We start from the raw sequence: 13,804 nt of genomic DNA, 5'->3' as shown, positions 1-13,804 counted from the left end.
CAGTGGCTTTTGAATAAGGGTCTGAGGGTGTAACTTGTTCCTGTGGTCAATCCATTGCATTTCTGCCACAATCTTGCAATTATTTCTGTGTAATTGAGGTCTGGCAGTGCTGAGTGAAACATTGTGGAAATAAAATCTCAAACCTGCAGCTCGCCTATTTTGTGCCACTTAATCTAGTTGGCATGCTTTTGCCTTTTTGCTTCTTACAATGTTACCCAGAGCTCTTTTCTTCAAGAGTTACCCGTGCAGATTTAAATAGCATCAGTCTCAGTGATGCTTCAGATTATTACTTCTGTATTCGAAACGAGGCAAAAAAAGAGCAGCAGCAGAAGAAAAATTTATACGTTGTCAGTTCCAAAAGCCTTCATATGCCCTGAAGTTTGTAATGGAAGTAGATTGCTAAAAGGATCATAATTGACTTGATAATTGGGATTGCCCTTGAAAAGCTATTCCAAGATAGCTTGCCTCAGTGCTGTGTTAATAATGAACTCTTTGTAATTCTTCTCAACTGTTAATCCTAGACTGGTTCTTACAAAACTAAAGAATTTATTATTTGTCTTCCAGAGGTCTTTAGTTGTTAATTAGTGTAGGGATCTTGCTGTATTTGTTTGCCCTGAAAATCAAAATTGCACTTTTTTTTTTTTTTTCTGCGTCCTCTTTAATCACAAGGAGCTCTAGGTGAGCTCTGGCCCCTCAGTTGTGTACAAAAGATGGATGTGACAGGCAGGGGCTTGTTCAGTGGGATTATTTAACTTTAGTTTGTTGCAAGTATGGGGCCTTATCCCCTACAGTGCTTTATCTCCTTGAAAGACACAATTGAACTTTAATGGCTTATTTAGGGCAGTGAGAGCTTTGTGTAACAAGCATTGTGGGGTCAGGTGTGTCAACAGCTTTTCAGAGCTGGAAATGAAATTATTTAATGGAGATTTCTTCCTTCTTTTAGCACTTTCAACTGTATTTCTTTTAGTGTTAGTTTGACTTAAGGAACAGAGCTAAGGATCAGAGCTATTACCACATGTTTTAATTATTTTTATTTAGACTTCAGTAAACTTTTAAACATTTGGGAAAGCAGTGTCAAAGTTGCCATAATGCATGTAACCAAGTGGCAACACAATCACTGAGTTTGAAGAATTGCACCAAAAATTCTCTTCTAACGTGGAAGCAACCTACTGGGTAGTCATCAGCATGAGAAGGTCCTGATCTAGGAACTCCTCTGCGTTAACCCCATAAGGTGTCTAAAGCAGTTGGCTTCATTAATGAAAGTATTTGAGTGAGTTTGGATCCCTGGAGATTCAACTCAGCATATTTGATGGGGAAAATAATTTAATCACACAGTTTTCAGGGAGGGTCATAGTTCATGCAGGTTGTTTTTCTTGATGGCAGTAAGTCAGTCATCCCAAAGGTTTGTCTTCACATCCGTCTCATTTTAAAATACAGCGGAGGAGGAGATTGATGTTGAGGGTTGGTGTTGTGCATACCAGTTAGGCTTTGTACCCAGCTGCAGTCATTTGGAGGTGAAATACTGACTTCATGGATCCTATCTGGCAAGCTAATGCTAGACATGCATGCAGAAGGGGTGCGTGTAGATGTATGAACCTGCATGTGTATGCATTTATTCATGTGTTCATGCACTGCATTCTCTTGATACCGCATGCACACACTTACTGTTAAATTTGTGCAAGCACATACACCACCTAGCTGTACGTTGCTACTCCTGAACTCATGAAAAGTGTAAGATGCTTACATTTAATATAGTGTCCAAAAGAAAATTTGGCAGGGTGATACAGCATTTGGATTAAAGATGGCAACTGATGGTTTATAATGCCAGTAAACATCTTCATCACCTTTATCTCCCTTAAAAAGCCTACAGGCAAAAGATGTGCAGTGTGTGAAACTGGGTATTAAGCAGTTACTACAGAGGAGTATAGTCACTGGGAGTGAGTATTTGGGCGGTTGTGCCCATTTGCTCTGGCTGACACGACTGGAAGCGGTCGCATCTGTGCTCAGCGATGAACCCCTCGTCTTGTGCTTGCTTTTGCAGAACCGTGAGAGCATCGGAGGGTCCCATCTACAAAGGTGTCTGTAAATGCTTCTGTCGCTCCAAAGGCCATGGCTTCATTACCCCTGCGGACGGAGGGCCTGACATCTTCGTACACATCTCTGAGTAAGTCGTCTGGGTGGCCAAGGAAGGCTGGAGGTTTGGTTTGCCTTAATTACTGAATGCTTCTGACATTTCAGATGCAAGAATGATTTATAATCTGTCACCCTTATCTCAGCAGAGAGTTATGCGGATGTTACTGGCAGCAATAGATGATGCTGTTCTTTTCCTGTAATACTATAAATCTGTTGAGTTAAAAACTAGACAATCCTGTCAAATTTTAGTATAAACTGTGCAGTTTCACCCAGATCCAGAAACTTGAAACAATTTTACCTGAAAAACAAATTTTACCTGAAACAAATCATCTATGCAGTATCCAGTTTTAATTTAAAGATTTGTAACACTGAAAATTTGCTACTTTTACTTTGCATTGCTTGTATCAAAGGTTAATTACTTTTACTGTTAAGAAAACTTGTACTTTGTTTCTTCCTTGAATTCCTCTAGTTTCAGTTTGGAGCAGCTAAAGCTTTCTCTGTTAAAGGTTTCATTAGTACCTCCACTTTTTTGCCTTGAACACACTGAGAAGCATCGCCTCTGAATCTACCTTTTTATAAACTAAACAGATTAACCTCTTCAGATCCCTCACTGAGAATTTTTTCTCTAGTCTAAAAGAGTCTTTCTTATCTCTTTTCTAAGTGTGCTGTAGAATTTAAATATAATTTTAAAACAATAAACCGCACACATGCTTTCAGTGTATAGAGATAAAAATCTCTGGATTCCCACTCTATTTCTCTTTCTGTACATCCCGTAATAGCATGAGCCCTAGTCCTTTGAGTTGTTTATCTGCTCTGACCTCAGCACCCTTTGCAGGGTCAGAGATGCAGTGCAGTCCCAGATGCAGCCTGGCATCCCCGACAGCAGCGCTTGCATTCCTACATGTATGACTTCATATTTGGTTGCGCTGCAGCACGTCTTCCCTGGACAGGCCCTGCCTGCCAGGGGAGCCAGGTCACGCTCCGTGACTGCACTGTCTTTGCCATTTATTGCTTGTCTAATCTGCAAGGTTTAAGTGACAATTTTGTGCTTGTTTTTAGATTGAGATGTCGACCAGCACTGGGGCTGAAACTGGTCTCTGAGGGCATGTATTAAGATTGCTCGATGTTTATTCTCCAGGAACCTCTTTTAGATCTGTCACCAGATTTTAGTCTATAGTGTTGAAGCTGTATAATCCTTATTTGTTGTTTGGAGTGGTTATCCAGTGATAAGTCAACAAAAGTCTTACCCGAGTTACTCACATTGCCCCAGTTCTCTTTCCTGCTTGTGTGTGTAGCATGTGTCCTTGGAGGAGGAGTACCTTGGCTTTCTGTCCAGTTTTATGAAATGTTACTGTGTGATGGGCGTTGGCAAGCCAAAGCTTTTTAGGTCTCATGGGTGCAAATGGGCTGAGTGCTCTGACTTATGTGTTCAACCCCAGGGAATGTTATTTAATATCTTCTTTTTCCTTCATCTAATGCAAATGCACATTTTCTTCTTACTTCCTGCATAAATTAAAAATAACATTTCTTATATCACAATTTAAAAATTCTACTGTGAACATCTAGTCTGACCTGACCTGTACAGTTACTGATTAGCAAGGGTTTAGTTAAAACAGCTGTCTCACAGAAATGTGAATTCTCTAAGGAATTCTTTTTAAAGAACTGTCTATTTTCTGTCTTGTTTTTTTTCTTCTACATTTTCTCTTCCAATTAGTTTGTAAAATTTTCTTCAGTTATGTGAAATTAACCCTTTTAAAACCCTAGAGATTACTTTTTGATTGGGGCTGCCCTTTGTTTGTCTGTACAAGAAGTGAACTAATCTTTCAGGTGTTCCCCAACTCCTATGGCCCAACACATCTTTCTGGGCCCAAACCACAGTACTCACATCTGGATGAACTAACTTCTCCAACCCCCTCCAATCAGCTAGAATTCTTAAAAACTCCAGTGGTGGTTTTCTGTTTGGCTATTTAAGACTCCCACTTGTCTCCTGTACTGAAATCCTTTATCACAGTATGAAGAACATTTTTTTTTTTTGTATGCTGTGATTTTGGTTGTGGTGCCAGAGGCAATCTCTTCCTGTCATTAACACACCTGGCTTTTATTTGTTTCTGATACTTAACTGACATCTCCCTTGCTTTTAGCATGGCCCTTTGCTGCTCCTTCTATCTCTGCAGCAGGTAAATGAACTTGGAGCTGGAGGAGCTTCAAGAAGCTTCTCACAAGGGGCCACCACTCTAACTCCCTCCCCTGCTACCCAAAACCCCCCCAGCACAAAAGCATCTGCAGCTGAAGCCCCGTACCACAACTGCAATGCCACCAGTGCTCAAGGTGGGTGAGTTAGAGGCAGCTCACGGGCCGGAGCGGCCGATCCTGCCTGCCAAGACGAGCCCTGGGGCAGCCCGAGGGCTCTCACACCCCGGCCGCCCCGCGCGGAGGCACCCGCCACAGGCTCACTGCTGCTCTCTGCATTGCGTGCACAGCGAGTCCTGCTTCCTTGTGTGGATTGGAAACACTTCTCAAGTTGGTATAAACAATAGTACTAGGAAAATGTTATGGCTCGTTGAATGTGGTGTGATTTTGTTTTTTTCTCAGTTTAATACTTCGCCCTTCTCCAGAACAGAAAACAAAATGTGCTTGCTAGTAGTGAGTGTAAAACCCTAGTTGGCAAGCATGGGGATGGGGGAGTTGCTAAGATGGTAATTCCACATAATGTCTATGGAAAGCTGGAAGCAAATGCAAATTTATTTTCCTGGAGTGAATTTTTTTTTTTTAAAGCCCTTGATTACCTTTTTAATAGTGATGCGTACTGTTAATGCTTTCCTTTCCACCAGCCTGTATCATGATCCACTGTCACCAAATTGATGGTGTTAGTGTAGCATCAGTTCTGAGGACCGTATCCTTCTCGTTATCTTACCTCCTCCGCTGTTTCACAGCGGGAGTAAGTCAACTCACAAATACGAGCTGGTTTGGTTGTTACTGAAATGAACAGCTCTGGTGGCTTCAGTTTTGCTCTTGCCACTCTTCCTGTAGACGTGACACATTCCCGGAGAGTGGATGGGGAATCCCTGCCCTTCTGGGTGCTGAGCCCCCTGCCTTGTGCTGCTCTCTGTACAGCCACGTTCATATCAGCCTTCCAGAGGGGGTCCTGAGGGCACGGACCAAGGAGGGGGCGGGTGCCTGTAGCAGCAGATCAAATGATGTGCTTTAGAGCACTGCCTAAGAATCCCACTCTTCTGCTTTCCCCAGTGTGTTTGGGAGTAGGACGCTCTGGGATTTTTGCATCTGGTTGGGATTTGGCCTGAAGCCTGTGTAGCTGCAAGGGCAAGGCAAGGAGGTAGTTCACCAGAGAGCAGTGACGAATGACTGACCGCACTTTTTTTTTTTTTTTTCCCTCTTTAAAAAGATTTTACTTTGCAAAAGCAGCTGATTTAATGGAACAGAAAAAACATGTGCAGTGCTTGTGGGTTTTCTGCAGTTTGGTAGTACTCTGCTCTGAAGGGGAAAACGCTGCATTGCAGAGGCCTTGAGGCTGTTGTTCAGGCTGGATTCCTGACCCCGTGCTTAAAGATGGCTTTGGAGAATTGCTGCTATACTGCCTGCGGGAGGTTGGCACACAGCACCCTTGGGTCCCTGGAGTTTGCTTTGCTTTGCTCGTGCATTGTGTTGTGATCTTGGGGCGTTATAGTGCCTGTAACTTGGGAGTATTGAACAGAAGTGGTCTCTCATTGGGCTCCCGGGGGTGGGGGGGGATATGGTCCCATTCTGCTGTTGCATCTCAGTTTCTGGTTATGCTGGAGGTGCACCATCAGCAGCATCCCCCTGCAGGGAGGAACCCAGCTGTGCCCCTGCTGCTGTCCTGCTGCACTGAGGAGCTTTGAGCTTTTCGTGTCTGTTGAGAGATCTTGTCACACTTCTTTCTTTCCTCTGATTTTTCTGCCACGTTACTATGTTTAATGGAAAGCATTAATGCCACATCTCTTCTTCTGGCTCTTATGTGATGCTGTTCTTCTGGTGGGCTGTAAAAATATGGGTTGGAAATGAACTGTTAATTATAAACAGAGAGCTGAATCTGAGGTGAGAGAATAAACCTTGTGGCCTTTCTGCCTTTTCTGTGAACTAGCAGCAAAACAGAGGCTGCAACTGACTGCTGCTGGGAGTCAAATCTGAGCTTTCTGATTTCCTTCAAAATGCTTAAACCTCTTTGACATACCTGCTTTGGGCTGCACACTTCCTTCCTGACATGCTCTCTTTCTGATGCCTTTCCGCATCTGTTGAAGCGTCTGAAATAAGTAGATTATCTGGGGTGAGGGGGAGGAGAGGCAGCAGAATAACAGATCTTACTTGAGAGGGGTTTGCAAATGAATAGGACATGGATAGCCTTTCCTAAGGGTTCCTCACACCCCCCGAGCTGGCTCAGAAAACTCACATTGCATGGGTGCACGTGGGAGATGCCGCTTGCTGTGGTTGTGACTGTAGCAAAACCTTCCCAGAATCTCCACCTAAATGATATAAACAAATCAAAACCAAGACCTACGGTCTACCTGCAAGCCAGACAGTGGGCATTGGAGAAGACTGTGGCCACCTGAGGATGGATGTTCTTTGTGGTTAGTGGACACAGAACGTAACTGGCCTGGGCTTTGGTTTCCAGATGCAAACAGTAGGTATTATCATGACAGGATTCAAGTTAGATGCTTGCAGGAACAAGCATTTTCTGTACCTCTGACTGAGTCCACACAGGCATCGTTGGCAAGCTCTGCCTCTTGTGATGGCCAGTTTCTTCCTCATGGTGTGTGGTGTGCTGCCTGGTGTTGAACTAGCTGTTGAAAGTGGATATAGAGCCACAACTATCCCTGGACATGGACTAAAGACCCAAGACTAGAGATCTCAGTAGAGAACTGGGCAAGAGGATGATGCATCCTCTGTGCTGGGAGGGAAGTGGAGCGTCTGTCCTAGACAAGGCAGCTTCTGGGAAGATCTCTCTGCAGTGGCACAGAGACTGGGGCAGTCCCGTAGCAGAGAGCTTGGATATTAACAGCTGGCATTCTTCCATGTTCAGACCTCTTTCACACTTTTCTGTCCCGGTTACGAGTGTGACTAGTGGGTGAAAGGCAGCCCTGCTTCTCCTTTCCCTTACCAGCTGGCTTGGTAAGGTCATTGCTGGCTTTGCTGATGAACGCTGGAGCTGTCAGCTTACCTTGGGATTGCATGGGAGGGCATTCAGGATTAATAACTCATAATAATTCATTCTGTCCTGTCCTGCTGTATAATAAAAATACAGGTTTCCTGGGAGGTGTGTTGAGGTGTTAAATGAGCTTTAAGCAGCCCACAAGATAATACGGCCCGTTGATCCATGGGAAGCAGCTACGTGGTGTGATCGTGGCAGGCTTGTTGACCAGCAAGGCTGTGAATTCACTGAAAACTCTTGTTCGGAAATGTTTCCATGTGACTTAGTTTTTGTCTCAAGAGGTTTAACTAGAGCCCTGGAATATGAATAGCAGCTGTGAGAAGGAAGAACTAGAACATTCCTTATTTAGGTAATTTCCTAATAACCTCCCAGTGCCCTAAAAATAGTGCAGGATAAATGCTCCACTGTACCCAACTGGCGCTGAGCTGGGAAATGGGAGTTGCTGGATAATCTAAAACTCCCTCTATTGTGTCTCGCTCCCAACACTAACATCAGGAAAGCATTTATTTTTAGCTGAATTTGTTGAAGTGTCTTAAAATTCCTGGATACATAGATACCCGTTATTTTGAATAGAATGTGCATACAAGTCTCTTAAATAGCAGTGGAAATCTTCACTTTTCTCCAGATCAATGTTTAATATATAGTTAGGGTAAAAGTAAAAAAAATACAGATCTAAAAATATTTAATCAATGTATAACATTTTTAAAAGTCCATATTTAACTTCCTCTACCAAATTATCAAGGTAACTTGTATTGTTTTGTATATAGAGTGGCTGTTGTAGGCTGAATCTGTTCCAAGATCTCTGTTTACTCTCTCAGATCTCTTCCAGTTCATTTCCCTCCCAGCGCTTAAGGCAATTGCTTCCTGATGGAGGATCTTCCCGCAGCTTTGTATAGGGCTCTGCCTCCAGTGCCATACCATCTCATCATCTTTCAAGTGCCATTATGTTGTGCTTTCTTGACACCACCAGAAGTACTGCACGGTCTGGATGTTGTTTGTTCCTGCTTCCAAGCATCATGTAGTGATAACAGTGCTGGAGGAAGGCTGCATCTATGCCAGAAGTAGCATTTGGTGGGCAAACACTGTGCTGGGAACACTGTTGGCAAACGGGTTTTGCTCAGGCTGCAAACTAAGACCTTTGTCCCCTTGCTTTTCATGTGCACTGGGGGCAATGAGTTAATAGTCTCCTATTCAGTAAGCACCAAGAATAACTGGTCATCAGAAAGCTGCAGGGAAGAAAAGAATATCTGATCTGTGGGAGAAACGTTTGAAGGCCAAAAGCAGAAAATTAAATTCAAGCTGATTGTGGCCACAACCTTTTTTTACACAGCGATGCAAAGGACAGGCCTGGTCTTGATGGGTAAGGTCACCTCAACAAGCAGGGAAAGAAGTAGGACAAACCAGGGGATGAGAAGAAGCCATTATTGGGGTTGAATGAGGTTTTATCACAAGCTTCAGTCTCTCGTAGTTAGTTTGGTTAAGGAAAGAAACCAAGAAAGGATCTGATGCTGTCAGTGTAATGCTCAGCCCTGTAAGAAGTGTTTTCTGGTGGAGAAAAGTGTAATTCTATGGGTAATGTTTAGGGCTTGGCAGATTTTTAGGGCTAATGTCATCTGGTTAGTAGAAAGGACAGGAGTAATTAACCTCATGATTCAAGTGTAAGAAATTTGGGTCAGCAAATGTTTTGGGTTTGTTTTTCCCCCCACCCTGTGCAGACCCTAGAGAGTACCCTGAAGAGTCATCTAACAAGTGCTGAGGGATGCAGTGCCTTTCAGTGGTAGCTGAGACTCCTCCAGTGTGGGCTAGTCCCTTGGCTTCTCCTCTCTCTAACTGCAGCCCATCGTACGTTAGGCATTCCATTTCTCTGTGTGTATTGATGCAGTTGTTCTTAATTTCTTGGAAAAAACAGGACCACTTTGGTAATCAGTATATCTACAACCCCTTCCTTACCAGAACCCATCCTGGTATATATTCATATTTCAATTTTAAATCAAACTCACCCCCAACAAAACACTCATCTTTCTTTTTTTAGCACTTAAGCTGTACTTCTCACTTGAATGTGAAGATTCAAGTGACATCTAATTTATCTCTGTTTTTCAGGACATTAAAACCCTGCCTTTGTGTATTGGCACGTCTTTGGTGCTTCAGGAGACAGTGTGAATCCACTTTCCTTCTACACTGACCATACCCACTGATACCTTTTGCAGATTTCAAATGTTTATTTCGCTAACTGCATCTCATCCTGTTCTACAAGAGCGTTTAAAGAACATGTAAGGTTCCTGTTTGTTAGAAAAAAAAAAACTCTCAGCCAAACACGAGATCCCTTCCTGGGCAGGGCATCCGTTTCATTTGATGCCGGCGAAGTGGTGACTCTGAGCTTACCCCTCGCTGTGCGTGTTCATCCTCTGTGCAGGGATCAAAGGCAGTACCCGGGGCTGTGAAGTGGGCGGCTGTAATGTCAAGAGGAGCTGCTGCCTCAGTTCCAGCCCCACGTAACTTCTCTGCTCCCTGAAACACTGTCTGCAGCTGGTCCCAGTGCTTGAGGCCACATGAAGAAACATGTTTCAGTACGGCTCGTTTCGGTGGCTCAGCTGTATTTGAGTCAGTGTAGACTTTCCGCTTCAGCTCGTATTGTCTGCCTTCATTACATCTGAGCTGGGAAATGTTTCTGCTCGCTGTGTTTTGCTAGTCCCGTGTTCCTTCCACAGGATAAAATGCCTGTGCTGTATTGCCTTCCACTGAAAGAGGCTGTCTTGCTCAGGTGGCCTGACATCCTGCGGGGCTTGTGAGTTACTGCTCATGGCAATGTGGTTTTAGCTCAAGAGCAACATTTTTTATTGGCAACAAGGGATCATTGAAGTTGGAAAAACGTCATTTTATGTTCATGGAATTCCTATTTTCACTCATGGTTTGACCCTTTCCGGTGTCCCTTCTCAGGCTTTCATGTTCACTTGTCAGGCTCTGTGACAGTACAAGTGACATCTTCTTATCCTTACTTGAAATCTTCTGTTTCAAAGTTAAGATAAACTGAAGAGAATTTGGTGGCAATACTGTATTAAATCTGTTAAAAATGGGGGAAGTGGAATATAAAGAAAGGCAATAACTGAAGAGGGACAGCCACAGCAAGAGTATAGATGCGGGAGCTTGAACATAGTCTGTCCAGTGTGGTGCAGGGCTGGGCTGACAGGTTGGCCTGGAGACATTGAAAGTAAATAAGGGTCAGTCGGATCAGCCTGTGTGGGGAGGAAAGGGCTGTCAGATCTGATAAAGGAGGCTTTACCTTGACTTCTCTGTAAATATTTTTTCTGCCTTCCACTTACTGCTGTTTTCCCAGGCACTGCTCTGAAGAGTTCAGCTTGGGACGTGCCCTCTTGGGTCTGATTCCTGCAGTCACAGGCAGCTCTGCAGTAGGGGTTTAGCCCAGGGAAATAAAGCCTGAAGGACATGTTTCAAGCCCCAGGCCTTGGGAATGCCTTTAACTCTGCTTAGCAGGTTCTAGATCCATATTTAGATACAGGAGCATTTTCAATATCATGTTGATACAATCAGTTAGCAAACAATGACTTTTTTCTTCTGAATTTCCCATGGGAGAAGTTATAATTTATGGGTCAGTTTTAGCTTCCCTTGTACACGTGTGCTTACCCTGTCTCACCCCTGAGTACAGGCAGCTTCTGCTCAGCCACAGCCTGGGGCCGCAGCTCTCTGAGCAGCAGTCTCCATGAACAAGTCCGAGGGGAGCAGAAGCTGGGGCAGCCCAGCTGGGGGAGAGGCAGTGCAAGGCGATGAACCTCAAGAAGTTCTGCATAACTGTGGGAGGGAAGCAAAACGTGGTATGAAGTTACAGCTGGCAGTAAGGGCCAGTATATTTACCTGCTGTCAGTCCTACCAGTCTGTCCCGCAGTAGAGAAGCGGTAACAGTAACAGGTCAAAACATAAGAGTGGATATGAAGGGCACTGCTAAAATCTTGCAATTAACAGGAACACGTGTATGGTAAAGTTCCTGGGTCGTGCATGTTCCCAGTATGCTCTGAACAAAGGCAAATAACAAACCCAACTGTGTGTGCCAAATTTCTGACCTAGAAAGCTTCTCCTCCTGCCACCTGAACCCAAGTCTTACCCCCGGTGTAGCCTGAGTACACAAGTCATACCAATTAGGCATCCAGTCGAATTTATAATTGTATTTGTGAACTGATAAACACTAAAGGCTGATGAAAAACACTGAAAAAAAACCCCCTCCTCAAACAACAAGAAATCTAGAGCCTAGGTTGTCAGAGCAGGGGACCCCGAGCATGGGATTTTGTAGGTATATTTAAAGAAAGGTGCAGTAGCAACCTTTGAACTGCCAGAGAATCTTGGTAATGCAGGTTGGAAGGCATCTCTGCCTGTCTTCATTGCTGCCTGCTGGGATTTTTATTAAAAAGCTTTGATCTCGAACACAGTGGTAGAGGTGAGGAAGGCTGTTACCCTTTGCAGTTCTGTTTCATCAGTACATCATTCTGCACAGAAGGTGACAGCCCTTTTGCCTTTCCCAGTGTTTCCAGAGAAGGGCTCGCATCCCACGTCGTCACGCTGATAGAGGCTAGGCAGGAGTGAGCGACTCTTGGAAATATTCCTGTCTGCAGGATGAGTTTCTGCAGTGTAACGCATCAGGGTCACAGAACTCCGTGGGTTTTTTTTTTCCACAGCAAGTCATTTTGAAATATTTGACACTGTCTTACTGGGGCTCTTTTTTTTTTTCATGCCACAGACAAACTGTGTTATGGTGGAGTAACACAAAGGGAAAATCAATGACTGGCATGATATAACCTTTCTTAAAAAAAAAAAAAAGAAAAAAAACCCCACTCAAACTTCAAAAACTTAAGTGAGAGGAGATTTAAAAAAACCTGCGAACTTCCTATAGTTTAAAAAACCAGATCCCCAAACGAAGTGCTGAACAGTGTCAGCCCTGCCCTCTAGTGCTGCCAGTGAGGAAGAGGCTATGGCACGGTTCACAGAAATGTTGTCCAAGGCTGGGCTCACCTGATTGTTTTTTAAGGCATATTAGAGTGAGTTTTCTGTATTTGGTTTGGGTTTTTTGTGAGGATTTTTTTTTTTGTTTGTGTTTGTTTGTTTGTTGGTATTTTAGCGTGGTGGTGGTATTTATAGTGTTTTCCTAGGATTTTTCTGCAAGACAACCAAAATTTTGGTGGATGATGGGCTCCATAAACAAACTTGGAGTATCTTAAGCACCTAAGATAATCATTACAATAAAAATTTTTAAAAGCTGCAAAAGTGTAAGAGTGTTTACGTGACTTAGGAGTAACTGAAGCTTCCCATCCACAGTATCGAAGGCGAATACGTTCCTGTGGCAGGTGATGAGGTCACCTACAAGATGTGCACCATCCCTCCGAAGAACGAGAAGCTGCAGGCGGTGGAGGTGGTGATCACCCATCTGGCTCCTGGAACCAAGCACGAGACCTGGTCCGGGCACGTCGTCAGCTCCTGAGCCTCCCAGAGGGAGCGCGGCTGCCGCCGGCGTGGTCGCTGCTTAACACCTGGCTGCGGGGGACCTGTCCTAAGAATATTCTACGTATTGTGCAGGAGGAAATACTGCATTGTCAATAAAGCAGAAGCAGGCCAAAATTACCGTTTTAACAGCTGGCCTGGGGGAAAAAAAAAAAAAAGCAATTCAAATGCTAATGAAAAAAAACCCTAGCGTAATGTGTTTACAAAAAATGTATTTTAAAGAGACCTAGTTTGTGTGCTCGGTGGAGGAGGGGAGGTTTGGTTTTTCTTTTATCTTGTGAACTGATTCCAGGGGAATCGGGGAGAGGTGTGCAGGAGAGCTCTTCTAGCACAGGTGCTCATAGCAGAGGCACAACTCCAAGGCCCTGGCGGTGTGTGAACACTTGAGTTGCTCTTCTGGAGGGGTTGGAGTACGCTTTCTGCCGATAATGCCTTGGCTTGAGAGAGAGAAAGAATGTTCGTTGCTGCTGTTTGTTTTCCTCGCGGAAGGAAGCTCACAAACAGAGCAGGGTGTAAAATCTCCATCTGGTGGTTACGCTCTGATGGCCACAGCTGGGTGCCCTTCAGGTAGACCCTTTGCAAACAGCATGTCTGCCTAGGTGTGGGATATTGTGGTTTTAAAGCCTGGATTGTTTGTGAATTTACTTAGGTGCCTTGAGGGTTGATTAGCAACAGATTTTATAGGCCAGTATTAAAATTAAAAAAAAAGGCAAAAAGCAAACCAAAATTTAAAAAATGTGCTTCAAGGTAAGTGGTAGAAAGCTGTAGAGTAGTGGATACTTCATAGTCTCTGACTGTGTCTGAATTTAGATGAAGCTGAAGATGATCTTCTTGATTGCATATAGCTGAATGTCTGCCATGGTATTCCGCTGGGCAGGCAGAGTAACTGTGCTGCTGAAAAAGCAAGTTGTGTGCTGTTCAGATGACTGTGTATAAAATACCGTGTGTTGCTTAGTAGGCTCAGCTGTCTCGGTGAAGTAG

The 13,804-nt window shown here is 44.0% G+C and overlaps 1 protein-coding gene across 3 annotated transcripts in view; it reads left to right on the top strand.

Moving 5' to 3' along the window:
- CARHSP1 (calcium regulated heat stable protein 1) overlaps nt 1-13,540 on the top strand; it is a 34,379-nt gene extending 20,839 nt beyond the window's left edge. For all 3 annotated transcript variants that reach the window (XM_026859051.1, XM_026859050.1, XM_026859052.1), the window contains 2 exons: nt 2,042-2,164; nt 12,641-13,540. In XM_026859051.1, the coding sequence (XP_026714852.1) occupies nt 2,042-2,164; nt 12,641-12,803 (286 nt within the window). In that variant the 3' untranslated portion in view covers nt 12,804-13,540. The remainder of the gene's footprint in view (nt 1-2,041; nt 2,165-12,640) is intronic.
- The last annotated feature ends 264 nt before the right edge of the window (nt 13,541-13,804 follow it).

The sequence above is a fragment of the Athene cunicularia genome (assembly GCF_003259725.1).
Source record: "Athene cunicularia isolate RWA chromosome 14 unlocalized genomic scaffold, athCun1 chr14_part1, whole genome shotgun sequence".
NCBI classification, from domain to species: domain Eukaryota; kingdom Metazoa; phylum Chordata; class Aves; order Strigiformes; family Strigidae; genus Athene; species Athene cunicularia.
Note: the sequence above shows the minus strand (reverse complement) of the source record. Positions and strands in the feature narration are given on the sequence as shown.